Source organism: Panthera onca, chromosome A3 (assembly GCF_046562875.1).
Source record: "Panthera onca isolate mPanOnc1 chromosome A3, mPanOnc1 haplotype 2, whole genome shotgun sequence".
NCBI classification, from domain to species: domain Eukaryota; kingdom Metazoa; phylum Chordata; class Mammalia; order Carnivora; family Felidae; genus Panthera; species Panthera onca.
Genome location: NC_138341.1, coordinates 117,825,528 through 117,845,158, shown reverse-complemented (window position 1 = coordinate 117,845,158; position 19,631 = coordinate 117,825,528). Strand labels below are relative to the sequence as shown.

The following is a 19,631-nucleotide window of genomic DNA, read 5'->3' as shown; positions in this document are numbered from 1 at the left end:
TCAGGTTCCTCTGCTTTGGGCTAATATCTGGGGTGATTTTTAGTTAATAATGTTCAGCTTCCCTGGGATTAAGGGTGAGCAAGATTATTCTAGGTATGCATGGGTTCAGGAAACAAAAATGATCATAAGTTTTGGTCCTAGGTAGAATTAAGTCTGTGTCAGGGTAATCTCTTAAAGGAAAACTTAAAATGCCATCCTGAAATATCTTCTTGTGACCAAATTGAGTGCGCTAGACATAGATTTTGATGGATAAAAACCTTAGAATTACATTTTTAAGTTAAATTGGACTTTTTGGCTTCTTGTTTCCTTATCCAAAGTCCAAAGGAAGAGGAGCAAAAATCACTTAACTGCCCTTGTGAGCAAGACTGGTACTACTTTCCTGGGAGGGACCCAACTCACGAACCACCACTTTAGTTTTTCTTTTCAGGAACAAGAATAGGAAGAATGACGAGGTCAGGTTATGCTCCTCCCCACAACTATCAACTGCTTTTTTTTCCGACAGTTAAAAGGTTAGGTGGGTAGTTTTTCATTAGAGGAGCATGTGTGTGCACACCAAGTACCTGCTTAGGGCACAACATAGCTGGGGACGAAAAAATAATTTTTTGAAAGAATTACAAAATGAAATAGCCATGTTGGAAAAAACAATCAGAACTTTGTTACACTTTCTTTTTGTTTTTTGTTGGTGTTGTACTTATTTTGTTTAGAATTGTTTCTATTTTAAATTACATCTGGAGGAGGTACACGGTAAATGTTTTAGTTTTGGAGCCTCTAAAGGCCTTAAGAGGTTCTGGACGCATGCTCTGGAGAATTCTGAAATATTAAACACCAGGGAGGCTAATCATAGGGCCCTATCACACAGTGGAATCAAAGCAGAGACAACTTTCACAATGTATCTGGATTCAGTACCCATACTTCATTCTCTATTCGAAATTCAGTGTAGTGGTAAATGGGAATACCACTGGATAATAAGAAAAAATAAAAACCAACATGAATCCTGATAAAAAGCAGGGAGAGCATACTGATGAAAGAAAAAAAAAAGCATGTAGGTGAGGCTGGATGTGACAGACATGTCCCCAATGCTCAATGCTGAGCTGTCTAAATCTGATTCAATTTATAATAGTGAACCCCTGAAGAGTTCTGAGAAAGAAAGTGACATGGTGTAAACGTTGCTTGAGAAAAACTGGTCTAGTAACTAAACATAAGATGGATTGGAAGAGAAAACAAAATGTTGAAAGACAACCAGAAACCTGGTGGAGGAGGAATCCACAAGATTCAGTGACTAGGTGTAGGGCATGGAGTGGTGACTAAGAGGGAAGCATGGCTGGTTTTGCCGGGGCAGGGGGGTTGGTGACTACGGCAGTACTGTTTATTGAAAAGCAATGACAAAAAAAAAAAAAAAAAAAAAAAAAAAAAAAAAAAAAAAAAAAGAAAAGCAATGACATAGTTTAGTTACAGTCCAAAAGAGGAGGAAAAAAAAGAGTACTGTTTAAATAATGCTTTATTTCATAAGGGAAATAAAGGAACATAAAGAGTTTTTTCCTTTCATCTTGGCCTCACTGCCAAGGCATGTACTTTCTAATAATTCGGTTTAGAACATTTGAAAGAATTACAACATGGCAAAAGAAAGTCATAAAAGTAAGTCATTGATGGGGCGCCTGGGTGGCTCAGTCGGTTTAAGCGTCCAACTTCGGCTCAGGTCACGATCTCGCGGTTCGTGGGTTTGAGCCCCACGTCAGGCTCTGTGCTGAAAGCTCAGAGCCTGGAGCCTGCTTTGGATTCTGTGTCTCCCTCTCTCTCTCTGCCCCTCCCCCGCTCATGCTCTGTCTCTCTCGCTGTCTCTCAAAAAATAAATAAACGTTAAAAAAAAAAGTAAGTCATTGATTTAATGTAAAAGGTGACAGATCAGGTGAATCAAAAGATAGGAGATGAAAGTGGAAGGCTTTACATAGACAGGATAGGACTTACTGAAAATCCAAAGTTAGAGCCTAGATCCAGTCGTAGAAAGAAGGAAAAATGTGTGTTTCCCAATTTTTCTTTGCTGGATGACATTTGAAAGGTGCTGCTTTTGTTTCTTGGATCATTTTTAAGCCAGCAGCGCCCCTCAGTTCAAGTCTGGATGTTCTGAAAGTCACATCAAAGGAAGAATCAGTATCTTGCACAAAGCAGGCATTCAGTAGACATCGTGGAATGAAGAAATTAAGGATTTTCAGGACTCAGTATACATGAAGTGAGAAAAGAATCAGGAGAATCAAATCCAGTAGCAAAGATGAAATGGGCTAGAGTCCATATGCTGCAACTCAATGAAAGCTAAACTACTAGAGAAATGAAAAATGAGGCAGTGAGTCTCTGGTTTGGTTTGTAATTCCTGAAGCTCTTTCCTTTTATCTTGTTTTCTTTTGAGGTCAGAATCACCCTCTGCAGTTTAGATCTGGATAAAAAAGTGATTAGTTATGACAAAGGCAAAAAACTTGACATTTCTCAGCTCTTGTGATCCTATCCAGGACCAACTATGAAAGCCAGGATCCCATGGGGCAGAGTTAGTTTTATTCTATTTTTCCTCAAAAACTTACGACCAAAATGTTTGCATTTGACAGACCAAGTGATATTTCTCAACAGTTGTTCCAAACAAACCTTTACCACTCTCAACTCCCTACTGCATGTTGCTCTACTTTGCACTCAGCAGAGCACCTAGCAGTTCTGCTTAATCTAGATGTAAGGTGATAACCTTGCAGACAAGAGCTACCTAGAAAAAAACCCAGGCTCTGGATTCTTGGGTTGGCCAGCTTTTCCAGGGCCTGGCTAAATCAATGATCTCTTTATCTTCAGTCTCTCTCTGCCTGCCCCTGTTGCTGATTATTCACATACTTGTGTTTCCCCTATCCTAGAAAATTCCCTTCCTTTTGCCTCTCCACCACAAAACTTCTTAGAAGCTTTTATTTCCTACTTCCAACTTTCTGACCTTCCTCCCTTTAGCCCCTCAGCCACAGTATTCTGGCTTCCACTCTCACCGTGCCAAAGAAAACTGCTCTGGCAAAGGTCACAAAAAACATGAATGATAAGATATGAGGTCTTCTTTGAATTCTATTTTAATTCTCTGCGGTGTTGGCCTCTATGGAATACTTCTTTCCTGGCCTCTGAGATACCACTCCTTTATTTTTATACCTGTTTAGAAGTTTAATTCATTCATTCCTCAAATTCTGCCCATCTCTGAAATGTAGGTGTTCCTAAAGGTTCTACCCTGGAATCTCTTCTCATGCCAACACACCCCCTACCTGCTCTGTTAGCATCAGGAATTGCCTGAATATTCCCAATTCCTCATATCCGGGCTGTCCCCACTCCTGTAGCTCTCTCCTTAATAAGCATAGGTTAATCAGAAAACAAATGAGCCACTACAAGACGAATTTCACCCATTAGCTCCACTAATCCTGACATTTCTTTACTGACACACCCCTTGGCACTGGAGACAGACCTCCCCTCAACCACCCATACCAGCCCTCTAAGTAAATAAAAACCAATGGGAGGAGATTCTCTGTGCAGACACTATGTGCCAACATTCCCTCCAGAGATAATGAGATGGTCCTAAAGTCAGCTGCAGTAGTAGCTTCTAGAAGGAAGGAGAGAGTTGGAAGTACCACATGGGTGTTTCAGTTTGATTTTGAGTTTGAGGGGTAAGAGGAGTTTGAGTTTTTCTCCTTTGAGACCTGGCTTGCAGCTGGTTCCCAAATCCCACCCCTCTGCATGTGTGGACAGTGTAGAAGACTGAGAAATTGTCAGGAGAGAGGAGAAAGGGGCTACCTTCCAGGTTCCAACAGCCTCCTCTTAAACTTCCTGCAAGCATCCCAAACACAGCTGCTCTGCGACTGAGCTCATCCCTCTGCTTGCACTCCCATTCCAGGAAACCGCATCACCTTTCACCCTGTTGGCCTAGATGGAAACTTCTGTTTGGGGGGGGACTTCCCTTGTTATGCCCAGAATTCGTGAGCCCCAAATACCGCCAGGGAGCCGAGTCCGATATAAAAGCAAAAGAGCCTTTATTCGAGCTAGCTCAAGCTCAATCCCTTACCTGCACCGACGCAGCGGTGAGATACCAGGGAGAGAGATCGAGTTTCAAAAGGACAAAGGTTTTATTGGGGCCTAGGGGCAGTTGGTGAGGTAATGGCTATGGCCTCAGCCGATTGGCTGGGGAAGGGTCCGAGTCCTGTTAGGTAGGTGGGGGGGGGGGGGGGGGGAGGGGTTACTCAAGGGGAGGAGGTGTGGTCAAGGTGAAGGACACAGAACAAGATGGAGTCGGCCAGCATAGGCCCGCCCTTTCACCCTCTTTAGCAGTGTCCCATTCAGTTCTGAGGCAGCGACCTCTCTTCAGACTGGCTCCTTCCAATGCTGGACCAGCCCCCTGCCATCTCCATACCTCTGGTCTCTACCCCATCCAATCTGTGTCCCACTGTAGCCAGAGGGACGTTCTCAGAACATATATGGATCACTCCTTACCTCCTTTCATTAAAACCCGCCACCGATGGGGCGCCTGGTGGCTCAGTTGGTTAAGCGTCTGACTCTTGATCTCGGCTGAGGTCATGATCTCACAGTTTTGTGAGTTTGAGCCTCGAGTCAGGCTCTGCGCTGGCAGCACGGAGCCTGCTTGGGATTCTCTCCCTCCCACTCTCCGTCTCAAAATAAATAAACATTTGAAAAACACACTGACAATGTCTAGGCTTTCGGTGGGGCTTATGAGGTCCTTTGCAACCTACCTTGACTTGTCTTCCATTTTCATCTCTGGTGACTCCTTCCCTCACCCAAGCATCAATGGACATTTTGTAATTTTTCAAGTACTATGAGCCAGGCACTAATCTAAACATTGTAATACTATGAACATGGAAAAAAAAAAAAAAAAAAAAGGCCCCTGCTTTCATTCAAGTCACATTTTAGTAGGAAGAGCCAGTGAATAAACAAGATAATGTCAATTGTGATATGGTACTATGAGACAATGAAAAGGAGTGTTGGCTGGAGGGTCAGCTATTTTACATACAGTGCTCAGGAATGGCCTGAGAAGTTTACGTTTAGTTGAACTTGAACCAGGAGGAGGAGCCAGACAAGCAAAGACCTGGTGTTGAGTATTTGGGGCTCTTTGAACAGCAAGTGAGAAAGGCCTTGAGGCAAGAACTAGCTTGACAGCATGGCATTTTCAAGGTTCCAAAACAAAGCAGTTAGGCTGCACCTTATTATATACTCGTGCGGGGGGGGGGGGGGGGGGGGGGGCAATGAGGTGAGGCCACATCACAAGGAATTTGGATACTATTTTAAGGGCAAGAGGAATCTTTGAAAGATTTTGAGTAGAGTGACATGCTCTGGATCACTCTGGCTCTTCCTGCAGAAGGGGTTTTGGTGGAGCAGAAGGGGCAGCGTGGAGACCCCGTGCCTTAAGGCTTATGCTCAGGCCATTTCTAAGCCTGGAATGACTGTCTTGACTAGGACGGTTCCCAGGGTCATTGATTACTGCAATTCTCTCAGCCCAGGTCTAGCCTGGTTTAGCAACCGAGAAGAGACAAGGAGTAGTTCCCTGACATCCCTGCCTCTCCAGCCCTTCAGTCATTCAACAGACCACTCACTGGCCGCTGGAGACAGGAATCCCGAGGCCTCCCGCTGTCACGAGACCACTTTTTTCAGTTCGTGCCTCGGTCTCTTATCAAGGGGCAAGTCTGAGACGAAGTTTGGCGAGGCAGTGGAAAACACACGCCCACGGGTTAGTGGTACAGAGGAGGCTCCTCCCGAAGACGATCGAGGAGACCACCTCACAAGAGACAGCTCCGTCGAAGCCGAAGAGCTGCCGAGACCCGGGCAGCGCCGCGGCCGTCAAGGCAGGATATGGACTACAATTCCCAGCAGCCTCTGCGCGCGGCTGCCGATCCCTCCGCAACAACTTGCTGTGCTGGCTGTGCCCCTCGCAGCCCGACAAAGACCACGCCCAGGGTGTTTTTGTTTTTGTTTTTTTCCCCAGGAATTGAGATCCATCTTCTTATCACACATCTCCAGAGAGAGGCCACTGGGCGCCCTGTAGGAGAAACGGACTTTTTTGAGGGGAAACGCGGATGCAGACTGTCGGAGAGACGTCGTGCTAAAGTCACCGACTTTCGCGCGCTTTGGCGCAGGGGGTTGTGGGTAGCGCGCCCAGAAAACGAGAAAGGAGCCGGGGGGCCGTGGCTGCGCCGCCCGCAGGGCCTGAGGGGATGTTCGAGGACGAGCCCCACGCTGAGGGGGCGGCGGTGCTTGCCGCCGCCGGAGAGGCGCTGCAGGCTCTGTGCCAGGAGCTGAACCTGGACGAGGGGAGCGCGGCCGAAGCCCTGGACGACTTCACCGCCATCCGGGGCAACTACAGCCTAGAGGTGAGCGGCGGCAGGTGGGGCGGCCGGACCAGACCCCTGCCAGGCCCCACCCTCGCCCCGCCCCTACCCCACCCTGTGGGGCGGTGGGAGTTTCCCCGCCGGGAAGGGTCGCTGCCCAGCCGGGAGCAGAGGAGTGCGAAGCTGGAAGGGCGGGTGTAGACCAATCTATCCGTTTTCTTTCTGAGGCGGGAAACCGAAGTCCGGAAGAGGAGCGGAGGGTCACACGTCACTCGGGGGTCCCCTAGACTCCAGACCAGCTTCCCTCCGCCCCGTCGAGCGCCGCAGACGTCGTGATAGTGCCCGTAAATCTGTTAAAAAACCAAATGCCATAATGGTAAAAGCTAAAGTGAAGTTAATGCTACACCACTGCCCAGCTCTTTAAATCTGTTGTCTCACTTAGTTCTCACCACGACCCTGGGAACCCGACCTGGGATCGCCATTCCACGAAAGGGCTTAAGCTTTGGCCTCCACCCTTTGGCCTCGTCCGGGCGGAGGTGTGGGGTGCTCGCTTTGAAGAAAGGCTCTCAGCCCCAGCTTGCTCCTGTGTCCGTATCCTGATGCTTAGCACAGGGCCTGGTTCTGGATAAAATAAGTGTAAACCATCATTAGATTCTTCCCAACCATTCTTGCATTGAGTCCTCCCCCACCGCCCTGTGAATATGGGAGGGCCGAATTATACCTGCTTTTCAGGTAATAATATCAAGGCCCAGAGAAGGGTCTTCCTCAGGGTCGTTCTGCTAATTATTATAGGAATCCAGACAAGGAATGCAGTGTAGAGATGGCGTTGCGGGGGAATGTATTTCATTATATTTAAATTCAGAGGTTTTGTTTCATGATCCAAGGGGTCTAGACACACACACACACACACACACACACACACAGTGCTCCACCGACTCACCACCCAGTGAAATAATTAATTGGTGGGTTTGGAAGCATATAGTTGGATATTTGAAATTGAGTATGTGTGTCTGTATATGAGGGAAAAATACCTAAGAGACACTCTTCGTATGTCTCTACGGTAGGACTATTGCAGACTGGATAAAGGACAGTGACCTGCATCCATGAGTGGCATGACTGGAAAGCTGAAGGAGGAATAAGAAAGGGAGATTATGAATTATGGCCTCTCAGTGAAAAGAAACTAATTTCTAAAAGCCCAAGACAGTGTTTCCGACATCCCAAGTCCTCTTTTGGTCTGTCGCTGAATAAGCATTTACTGTGCAAACTGGTCAGGGCATTAAACTGGACACCTCTTTCAGATTCTTGAACATGCCAAGTTTCTTCCCACTTGTGTACTTTCTTCACGCCACACCCTCTGCCTGGAAACTTTTCCCACTCACCAACAGGCAAATTGGAGAACTAAATCTCCAGTTAGGGGAAGTTAATCAGGACATCTTGAAGGTTTGATTTAGAGAGCACAGATCTGTGAATTAAGATTTGGTGAGGGTTTATTCTGTCCAGAGTCTTTTATATTCTTCCTCTTCTTTTATTTTTTAAATTAACTTACCTATTTGAGAGAGAGCACGAGCAGGGAGGGGCAGAGAGAGAATCCCAAGCAGGCTGCACACTTACAGCGCAGAGCCGGAATCAGGCTCCATCCCACCAACCATGAGATCATGACCTGCACCCAGAAGCAAGAGTTGGACACTCAACCAACTTAGCCACCCAGCCGCCCCTCCTTTTTTTTTCTCTTTTGTTTGTTTTGGGTGAAAGACTCTTAGAGTAGGTATTTTCATAGATCTACTGGTTTTTATAAGGCAATCTTTAAAAAAAAATTTTTAAGAGAGAGATCATGCACGCAAGCAGGGGAGGGGCAGAGAGAGAGAGGGACAGAGGTTCTGAAGATGTGGGGCTGGAGGGACTGAGATGTGGGGCTGGAACACGTGAACTTCGAGATCATGACCTGAGCCTAAGTCAGACACTTAACCAGTTGAGTCACCCAGGTGCCCCTCTGTTGTTAAGAAGCCCTGTCCCCAGCTTCCTGCCTGTCAGTATGCCTGACAACTTCCCGCTTACATTTCTCCCTTGCCTTTCCCTCTTACATTTTGGTGTCTCCCTCTGTGAATCCTTCTCTGACCTCCACTTAACATCAGTTATTATGCTATAGTCTCTCACACTTTATCTTCGATTCTTACAGCATGTCTCATCAATTATAGATCATGGTTTTCTGTTCCTTTTCTTAACTCTAAATTTGTAATTCAATGAGGTCAGAAACCATCATTGCATTTCTAAGGTCTAGCATCAGAATAAATAATAAAGATGACTTTTTTCTTTTCTTTTTTTTTTTTTTTAGGAAAAAGAAGCAAGAATTTCAGTACTTATTTTCTTTATCTCTATGGTGTTTTCATCTAGTAACCTGTATCGAATGGCTCTTTTTTTTTTTTTAACGTTTATTTTTAAGAGAGAGAGAGAGAGAGCATGCGCGACTGGGGGAGGGGCAGAGAGAGGGGGAGACACAGAATCTGAAGCAGGCTTTAGGTTCTGAGCTGTCAGCACATAGCCCAATGTGGGGCTCAAACCCACGAAGCACAAGATCATGACCTGAGATGAAGTCAGATGCTTCACCGACTGAGCTACCCAGGTGCCCCTCCAGTGGCTCTTGTAATACTTGGATGCTATTCCCAAATAATTGGTTAATCAAGGCTTCTAAAATTATCCAAACTTAAGCTTACTGCCTCGTTTAATACCTTGAGCAAATAAGATTTCTCACTACTTTAAGGTAGTAACACTGGGCTTTAACTCTATTGGTGCCCACCCCATTTCTGCCCACCCCTTTTGGATTACTACAAGAAATCTTTCCATGTTTTTATCCTTCTAGAATCTGGTCTTAAAGAGGATCTGTAGAATAGTAAATAGGAACAGTAATATGTTGTGCTGTATTGTGTCTAATTCTTAAACCTTAAAATCCATATATAGTTCAGTAGTAAACTTATAAAGTGATTTTAAGGGGCACCTGGGTGACTTAGTCGAGTGTCTGACTCTTGATCTTGGCTCAGATCATGATTTTACGCTGTTTGTAGGATCAAGCCCTATGTCAGGCTCTGCGCTAATGCAAAGCCTGCTTGGGATTCTCTCTCCCTCTCTCTGCCCCTCCCCCACTGGCATGCATACTCTCTCTCTCAAAATAAATAAACTTCACAAAAAATAATAGGGATGCCTGGGTGGCTCAGTTGGTTGAGCATCTGACTTTGGCTTGAGTCATGATCTCGTGGTTCATGGGTTCAAGCCCTTCATTAGGCTCTGTGCTGACAGTGCAGAGCCTGGAGCCTGCTTCGGATTCTGTGTCTCCCTGTCTCTGCCCCTCTCCCATTCGGGCTCTGTCTCTCTCTCTCTCTCTCTCTCTCTCTCAAAAGTAGGTAAACATTAATAATAATAAAGTGATTCTAACTTGGGAGATATCTCAAGTCGAAAGCAGACAAGTGTTGAATTACCAAATGTCATCTTTTTTATAGCATTATAAATTGAGATATCTGCTAAAATAGGCTAAATTACTATTTTAAAGATTGGGTAAATATGGGTGCTCGGGTGGCTGAGTCAGTTGAACATCTGACTCTTGATTTCGGCTCAGGTTGTGATCCCAGGGTTGTGGCTTCAAGCCCTTTGTCAGGCTCTTCACTGAGCGTGGAACATCTTCAGATTCTCCCTCCTCCTCCCTCTCTCCTTTCCTCCTCCTCTCCCTCCTCCTCCCTCTCGCCCTCCTTCTCTCCCTCTACCCCACTCCCCTGCTCATGCTCTCTCTTTCTCTCTAAAATAAAAAAATTTTTTTAAAGATTAGGTAAATAATTCCCCAAATTTTTACCTAACAAAAATGACAGTCTCCTTTATGTTGCTTGAGATAGATATGAACTTTTTATGTGTCTCCCTGGCCATCTTTCTACTCAGTACTTTCCTTTCTCTGACAAACTGGTTAAAGAAGAAACATAAAATTAACATGGTGGAAAGGAACTTAAGCATCTTCAAGGCCATGACTCACCGGTGTTATAAAATTGAGAAAGCCAGTGCTGAGAAATTTTAAGAGAACTCTTTGTATAATATTAGATTTGGGGTATAGATGAAAGATCTGTTTTTAGACTAATGCTGATTTAGCATCTTACACAGGACTGATGTAAGGAGTTTTATACCCATTACTGCAAAACTAAGCTTCGTGACCTTGGGCAAATATCTTCATCACTTTGGCCTGTTATATACATAATGTAAGATCAGACAATTCCAAGATCTTTTTTTGGTTCTAGAATTCAAGCATTTTAACATAATACATCCATTTTACTGTTTGTCTTTTGCCTGCCAGGGAGAAGTTATACACTGGTTGGCATGTTCGTTATATGTTGCATGCCGCAAAAGCATTATTCCTACTGTTGGGAAGGGTATCATGGAAGGAAATTGTGTTTCACTTACCAGAATACTACGTTCAGCTAAATTAAGGTAAAGCACTTTGATTTTTCAAACACTGTTTTATAAGTCCTAAATTTAGCTTTAGAATTTAATTTCTGTTTAACTCTATTCCATTTTAAGTTTGTTATCCTATAGGTCTCCTTTTCCAATTCTCACATTATTCCATTGCCCCTTTTCCTCAAATTCTGACTTCAGAGGTCTCTGTACTAAATCTTTTTTATCTGTAGCTTTTTTTATTAATTTTTTTAAATTTGGAGACAATTTCAAGCTTTCAGAAAAGTTGCAAAAATAAGGAAAGTAGAAAGAACACCCAGATACCCTTGACCCAAATTCACCTATTGACATTTTACTCCATTTGCTTTGTCATTTGATCTTTCTCAAAAAGTTTTTCCTCAACTATTTCAAAGTAAGTAACGTACATTATAGCCCTTTGTCCCTAAATAGTTCAGTGTATAAACTTAGATAACTACAACAGTTATCAACTTCAGCAAAGTTAACATTGATACAATAATTTAATCTATTATCTCTATTCTAGTTTTATTAGTTGATCCAATAATGGTCTTTATAGCAGCTTTTTAAAAGAACAATTTCCAATCTAGGATCAGTTATTACATTCACTTATCATGTCAGTTTAGTTTCCTTTAATCAGGAATATTTCCACAGCAAGAATATAGTCCACAACCACCTTACCCCCCACTTTTAAAAAAAAATTTTTTTTAATGTTTATTTTTGAGAGAAAGACAAAGTGCTAGTAGGGGAGGGGCAGAGAGAGAGGGAGACATAGGGTGTGAGTAGGCTCCAGGCTTGGAGCTGTCAGCACAGAGCCCGTTGTGGGTCTCAAACTCATGAACTATGAGATCATGACCTGAGCTGAAGTTAGATGCTTAACCAACTGGAGCCACCCAGGCACCCCAATTACCTCCTCCTTTTTAATAGATTACTCCTCATTTTGGATTTGTCTCATATTTTCTTATACTTAGAAGCAAGTTACATATCCCCAGATAGAAAACTACATAAGTAGTTTTGTGTCTTCACTATATTACATCTGGAGGCACAATATCCACCTGCTTCTCTTTGGTGATGTTAATTTTGATTATCTGCTAAAGGTGTTGTCTTGTTTTTCTACCGTATAGTTAATATTTTTTACCTTGCAACAGGTAAGCAATCAGAAGGTCTTAGCTATAGCTTTTACTTGCTCTAGTATTAATCATGTGGAACTATTTGCCTGGATACAAAACAAAAGAAATGGAGTGAACCAGATATAGATGGTAGTGTTCTCAGTTTCTGGGATTTTCTACCCATGACAAGACTACTTGAGGTTGTTGTCTATTTGCTGTCATGGGTTTCCAGCATGGAAGAGAAACAAACTTTGAAAGACCTATCCAGGGAGAGCAATTAGGTTTCAATTCATGCTAAATTAAAAACCAAAATTTTTTTTTCTCAGAACAATTTTAGTTTTCGTAAGTGGAAAAATAGTGCATTAAAGACAAAATTTTTCCCTGAAGGCAGTTTTTAAAACTTTAATAGGTATCAATTTTTGTCATTAGTGATAAAAATAAAATGAAAGTATAATTAAGATTGAATTCACATAATTTTTTTAATTGAGCAGAATATCCCTCTTCATTGTAATATAAAATAATCTGACTTTTCTATCAGTGTTTCTCATTATTGACCATATAAAAATTTTTAAATATTTAGAATATTAGGTTATTGGGGAAACTGAACCAAAAAGAAGAACTTAAAATTTAGAGCAGTATAAGTATATGGTAAAAATTTCAAATAACGAAAACATTCTGGAGATGTATGGTGGTGATGGTTGCACGTTGGGAATGTACTTAATGTACACTTAAAAATGGTTAAAATGGTAAGTTTTCTGTTATGTATACTTTTACCATCATTTTTTAAAAGGTTCACAAATTTTCAAATAATACAGAAGGTTTAAAAATGTAAAGATACCTCTTTCTTTTTTTTCCTCATTCCCCAGAATTAACCACTTAAACAATTTACTGTTAATAACTTATTAAACAGAAAAAAAAGCCTGTTTTTTAGTGTTTTGGTTGTTTTTTAAAACATAAATGCAATCCCACTATGTATTATTTTGCAGTTGCTTTTCTTAATATTCTGGTAATCCTTCCATATCACCATAAGTAGCTCTTCCTTACTCTAGGATTTAGGGTGTAAGGATGTTTCATATAGTTAGCCAACCCCTTATCAATGACCATTTAGGTTGTATCCAGTTCTTTGTGGTAATACACAGCTGAACATCATTGTGAAAATGTATTTCCGCTAAATTTCTAAAAATGTAGCGAAGGGTCAAAAGGTACTAGTTTTTTTAATGTAGATTGATAGAAATTAAAAAAAAATTTTTTTTTAATGTTTATTTTTGAGAGAGAGTGAGCAGGGGAGGGGCAGAGAGAGAGGGAGATAGAGAATTCAAAGCAGGCAAAGCCTGTCAGCACAAAGCCCAGTGTGGGGCTTGAGCCAACCAAACTTGACATCATGACCTGAGCCAAAGTCGGGCACTCAACCAACTGAGCCACCCAGGTGCCCCTGATATAAATTTTTTCAGGTGTCAGATTCTGAACTACTAAAAGAGCATAGACCAGCTTCATCATGTTCAGACAAATAAAAAAGAATTACAAGTGATGTTATTATTTACATTGATTTATAATAATTTGGGCTATTTTCACAGTTTGAACTTTAAGGATAATTTTAAATGATTAAATCCTTTTTTTTTTTTTTTTAATGTTTATTTATTTTGGTCATGGGGGAGAGAATCCCAAGTAGGCTCTGCGCTGTCAGCACAGAGCCCTACATGGGGCTTGGTCCCACGAACCATGAGATCATGACCTGAGCCAAAGCCAAGAGTCAGACATTTAACCGACTGAGCCACCCAGGTGCCCCTGATTATTCTCATCAAATATTGCTCATAAATCATACTGCAAAATACTGTGCAAATGTAGATTCTAGATGTACATGTAAAACTAGAAAATTTTTATTGAGAAATTACCTGTATGGTAGGCACTTACTATATACTAAGGGTTTGTATTTTTTTATTCAGTTAATCCTCACAGTTAATCCCATGAAATGAATTTCATTTTACAGATAAGGAAACCAAGTCACCAAGAACTTAAATTACTTCCCAAAGGTTATACCCCTAGTAAGTGGCAGAGCCTCCCAAGTCCATGCTGTATTACATATGCATCCAGCCACAAATATTAGTATGTTTGTTTTGAACTGTATGTATATATTCAGCCTCAGTTTGTGAAAAAACTTAACCAAAGCAACTTTCAACTTAAAATGAGTTCCAACTAAAAATTTATTTGGCTATTAAGTGTAATATTAAAAAATAGTTACTGTTATATAATTTGAATTTTTATTTTGTCTGCATCTTACTGTATTAAGTATTGAGAAGTAATTTTTCCACATTTTTCACAAGTTTTTCAATAACTTGCAATTTAAATCAAGATGACATTCATTCATTATTTTCATGTTATAATAGAACCTGAATGAATATTTAGTTCATGAAAATTTTTTTTTCATAATTTTAATTGGAACATTGATGCTGTTAACTTTTTACACAATAATTTCTTTTTTATTTTTTGAGTGCCAGTAAAATTCAGTAGTGTGCTGCTATTGGGACGTATGCCCCATGTTTACCATCCCTACTCTATATTTGTTTTAGGGTGTGTGTGTGTGTGTGTGTGTGTGTGTGTGTGGTAAAATCTACATAACAAAATTTACCACATAACCAATTTTAAGTGAATATAGTTCGGTGGCATTAAATACATTTACATTGTGCAACCATCACCACTATCCATCTCCAGAACTTTTTCAGTTTCCCAAATTGAAACTCTGTAACAATTAAACAACAACTTCCTTCTTCTCCCTCCTCCTAGCCCTTGGCATGTGTCAGCACTTCATTCCTTTTTATGTCTGAATAATATTTACATTGCATGGATATATCACATTGTGTTTATCCACTTATTAGTTGATGGATACTTGAGTTCTTTGTACCTTTTGGCTATTATGAATAATGCTGCTATGAACAGTTGTGTACAACTTTTGGAGACATATATTCATTTGGGGGGGTGGTGTATATGTATGAATGGAATTGTTGGATCATATGGGAATTCTATGTTTAACCTTTTGAGAAACTGTCAAGATTGTTTTCCAAAGTGCACGAGTTTACATTCCCACCAGCAGAGCTTGAGGGTTCCGTTTTACCACTACCCTTGCCAATACTTGTTATTATTTGTCTTTTTTATTATGGCATTCTAGTAGGCATGAAATGGTATCTTGTATTTCCCTGATGGCCAGTGATGTGGAGTTTCCTTTCATGTGCTTTTTGGAATGATGTTTTCTTTACAACAGAATCCCAATGAACAGGATAGTTTTGAAAGCTGTCAAGTTTACTTTGCTTCTTATTTTAGTTTTAAAAATCATAATCCTCGTTTAAGTAATAACAATGCTGTAAGGTTTTTTTTTGTTTGTTTTCAGACATTTGATGTACTTTGTTCCACGATAGAACAGCCATTTTTGGGATAACAGTAAATACAGTGGATTTATATGGGGATGTGTTAGTCAAGCCCCTTGTTTATAAAAAAAACAGATACTAACTACCAACTTTGGCTAACTTAAGGAGAAGAGAAATTTACTGAAAGGATATTGAATAGCTGACAAAGTCTTTAGAATGACTTGAAAAAATAGACTTGGAAAATGTCCAGGAACAAAAGGAGTCTGGCTATAGTGAAAAGCATATCACAAAAATTTATCTAACAAGGACATGACTTGCATGATCATCAGTACCATCCCTGGACATTGCGACTGTATTTGCCCCTGAGAGCTAATTGATTGTAAGAATTAATCAGTTGTTGTGTTCTCTGTGCCACCAGCTCCATATTCAAAATCCCAAACATACATCAAAGACCTCAGGTTTTATGCCTTCACCCTAACTTCCAGTGAAGGTGATCTACCTAGCAGATGGCAAGATTCAAAATTGGGGAATTCCTCAAACAAAGGAAAGGATTTCACATGCTGAGCATCCCTGCCTCCCCAAACAAAGTCTCCTACAAGAGACTATAATCTGTCAGCCCAAATAAATATTTAGCAACCTGGCAATAATGTTTTTTGCTATTGTTTATAATCTTTTTTAAAATATTTATTTAATTTTGAGAGACAGAGAGAGAAAGCCAAGGAAAGGCTGAGAGAAAGGGAGAGAGAGAATCACAAGCAGATTCCAAGCTGTCAGCACAGAGCCTGACACGGGGCTCAGACTCACAAACCATGAGATCATGACCTGAGCTGAGATCACGAGTCAGTCGCTTAAGCATCCAACTTCGGCTCAGGTCATGATCTCACGGTTCGTGGGTTCGAGCCCCAGTCGGGCTCTGTGCTAACAGCTGAGAGCCTGGAGCCTGCTTCAGATTCAGTGTCTCCCTCTCTCTCTGCCCCTCTCCCACTCACACTCTGTATCTCTCTCTCTCTCTCTCTCTCAAAAATAAAGACTAAAAAAAAAAAAATTTGTAAAAAAGACTCTTAGAGTCTCAGATTTCAATCAGCATATCTGGAGTTTGGGTACCTGTGGACAATTAGCTGATGATGTCTTCTATCAACTTTTTTTTTTTTCTTAAAGTATCATTCCAGGGGCCCCTGGGTGGCTCAGTCAGTAAAGCATGCAACTCTTGATCCTGGGGTTGTGAGTTCAAGCCCCACGTTGGGTGAAGAGATTACTTTTAAAATCTTTATAAAAAAAGTATTCTGTATATAGTGCTAGACACTTATATGGACCTTAGCACTACATATTTTCAATCTAAGACCATACTAACATGGGGACATAAAAAATGTACCCATAATTGAATAAGCCAGAAAGGTGGAGTAATAATCATTAAGTGATTTTCTGGATATGTACTACCTTCTTCGTTTATATTTGGTGGTAGAACCACACATTGGAACATGAACACTTGAATTTTATTCCTAAACTGTAGCTGTCTGGTGCTTTGTGATCAACTTCCAGAATCCACTACTTGGGAGATTATGTCTGTCCTCAAACTAATTTTGTGAACTCAACAATCTGTTGGTATTTACTCTGTAATGTATATACAAATTACTGTCTAGGTGCTGTAGGGAATAAAAGAAGTAGGTAGGTGTCATTGCCCCTTGCTTAGAAGACATTGATGTAATGACCATAATTCAAAATCTACATTCCTATAGTGATTCTGGGAGTCAGAGTAATTTCATAGCACTTGGGAGCGAGATTTTTTGGTTGCTTTTTTTTTTTTTTTTTTGATAAATTCAGGTTTTTAGATAAAGATTTGTAGGCGTAAATAAAATGTTAACTTGTCCATTGTATGGACTCCTTTTAAAGTTGCTTTTTTTAATTTGTTTAGCTTAATACAGTTTTTTAATAAAATGAAGAAGTGGATGGACATGTCAAACCTGCCACAAGAATTTCGTGAACGTATAGAAAGGCTAGAAAGAAATTTTGAGGTGTCTACTGTAATTTTCAAAAAATTTGAGCCAATTTTTTTAGATATATTTCAAAATCCATATGAAGAGCTACCGAGGTTACCACGAAGCAGGAAGCAGAGGTGAGAACCTTAATCGTTATATAATTGATATAAAAAAAACATAAAGCTTAGGAAATTTGCATTTTTAAAGTCTGTTTTTTACCATAAGAATCCATTTGTGGAAAAAAAATTTTAAAAAACCCATTTATAATTACCGTATCTGGAAATTCAGGGTAATACTTATTTTTTTATGTTCTGATTATTTTGTGCAGACTAAAAAGGCTTATTTAAGTCCATTTAATGGACTGTAAATTGTCCTTTGTCAATGGAATTTTACATGTAATTTGACTTTCTAGTTATTTATGTTTGCTATTTCAATTTAAATGACAAATGTGGAGTGATATTTAGCAAATTAGTCAATTAAAAAGTACATTTTTTCTTTCTAGGAGGATTCCTTGCAGTGTTAAGGATCTCTTTAATTTCTGTTGGACCCTCTTTGTTTATACTAAGGGTAAGGTGATACTTTCAGTGGTTTTACATTTCTACTGTGGGCACTGGTTATTTGACATGAGAGGTTTCTGGTCTTCGTGTCTTTTTTTTTTTTTCTTATAAAGGTAATTTTCGTATGATTGGAGATGATTTAGTAAACTCTTACCATTTACTTCTGTGCTGCTTGGATCTGATTTTTGCCAATGCCATTATATGCCCAAATAGACGAGATTTGTTAAACCCATCATTTAAAGGTAATAACCTTATTTATTTTTAAAAATTCGTCATAGTTTTTAGAAAAAGTTTTGAAAGTTGACCATATTCTTCTTCCCCCTCTTTTGCTCTTCATACCCTATCAAACTAGGTTTACCATCTGATTTCCATACTGCTGACTTTAGGGCTTCTGAAGAACCTCCCTGCATCATTGCTGTACTGTGTGAACTGCATGATGGACTTCTAGTAGAAGCAAAAGGAATAAAGGAGCACTACTTTAAGCCGTATATTTCAAAACTTTTTGACAGAAAGGTACTGTACTTATAAGTGAATGGCTAAGATTTTTAAGGGTCAGTAGCAGGAGCCTCAAAGGCAAAAACAAGGTTTTAAACAAGTTCTCAGTGTTACAGGACTCAAGGTCCAGATTATCAGGGTTCAGTCTCTGCTGTGATGTAGAATGCTGTGGTGCAGAATTGCCCTATGATCTTTTGTGGTGTGCAAACTGAGCTGTTAAAGACTGTGACCAACTGTATGTACTGTCAAGTAAATTCATAGGCAGAGGCAGCTGTAAGAGGCTCTGATAAAAGAATTACGAAGAACAGAACGTAAAAAGCAGGTCAGAATAAACTAATTTACTGCCACAATTTGAGTAACTGCTGAGTATTTTCTAAAGGTGGGATGATCTATAACAACTATAGCTTTAATTCCATATAAATAGAGCAGGAAATCCGTTATAGTTTTGTAGCTGCTTACAGGCTATCTGCATGTATTCTGGGTTTTCCTCTAGGTAATTCACTTAGCTATTTCTGTATTTATGAAATGGCTTATTCCTCTTGGTCTCAGTGTCTTACTTCCCAAACATTGAGCCATTTAATCCAGCTAGTCCTTGAGTTTTCTCTTTGGTGAAAAAGGGTTTTAAATTAGGTCATCACTGTGGTACCCCTCTTTGTAGATATTATGAGATTTTTCTTTAAGCATAAAGTCTTTCCTACATGGTGGCTCTTCTTTTACACAAACTTTTGTATTTAGTGTTATCTTTCTTCCAGAGTGTGTGTGTGTGTGTGTGTGTGTGTGTGTGTGTGTGTGTGTGGGTGTGGGTGTGGGTGTGTGTGTCGTGGCTCCGTATCTGTTTGTTAAACATTTCCAGCAAAGTAAACTTTGACAGGAACTCAAGGATTATGTCTTTTGTGCTCTGCAGCAGCAGCATACTAGTAGCTCTAAGGTATAATGACCATACATCTTGGTTTGCCTGGATTATCTAGTTTTGGGTTGTTGTCTTGGCATAATTATTATAGGACTTCATTTCACTCCTGAAGTATCCTGAGTTGGACAATTGTCCATCTGCTCTTGGGCCACAGATATTTTGTTTGGCCTGTGTAGGACATTCTTTATTTTAATTTCATTCCATTTTAATTTACATATAAAGACTTTTTATGTGAAAATCTCTTTCAAAAATCAGAAGCTATGGCAAAACAGGATTGGAATATCTACATGAATTTCTACATGGGTAACTCTGATCAAGTTAAATGATGGCCACCTCTTTTAAGATGGGAAGTATGCTTTCTACCCTCTTCATTTATGTATGTTGAGCTTTGACCCCTGAAGGCATTTGAGTTTGCAACCCTGATGTATAGTAGTCTAAGCATAGTGTGGG

General features: G+C 40.5%; 1 protein-coding gene and 1 long non-coding RNA gene across 6 annotated transcripts in view; one reads left to right on the top strand and one right to left on the bottom strand.

Moving 5' to 3' along the window:
• Window positions 1–1,542: 1,542 nt before the first annotated feature.
• On the bottom strand, window positions 1,543–5,838 carry LOC144615879 (uncharacterized). Its single transcript, XR_013554534.2, has 3 exons — window positions 5,604–5,838; window positions 4,746–4,860; window positions 1,543–2,428 (listed from the first exon to the last, which is right to left on the bottom strand). It is a non-coding gene; the product is annotated as an uncharacterized LOC144615879 (long non-coding RNA).
• Window positions 5,839–5,895: 57 nt separating this feature from the next.
• Window positions 5,896–19,631, top strand: part of RBL1 (RB transcriptional corepressor like 1) — a 65,936-nt gene continuing 52,200 nt past the window's right edge. For 2 of the 5 annotated variants that reach the window (XM_060617263.3, XM_060617262.3), the window contains exons 1-6: window positions 5,898–6,377; window positions 10,663–10,796; window positions 17,156–17,356; window positions 17,722–17,786; window positions 17,890–18,018; window positions 18,129–18,289. In XM_060617263.3, coding sequence (XP_060473246.3) covers window positions 6,222–6,377; window positions 10,663–10,796; window positions 17,156–17,356; window positions 17,722–17,786; window positions 17,890–18,018; window positions 18,129–18,289 — 846 coding nt within the window. In that variant the 5' untranslated portion in view covers window positions 5,898–6,221. Of the gene's footprint in view, window positions 6,378–10,662; window positions 10,797–17,155; window positions 17,357–17,721; window positions 17,787–17,889; window positions 18,019–18,128; window positions 18,290–19,631 lie in introns of all 5 variants that reach the window. The other 3 variants (XM_060617267.3, XM_060617264.3, XM_060617266.3) reach the window with 3 other exon arrangements.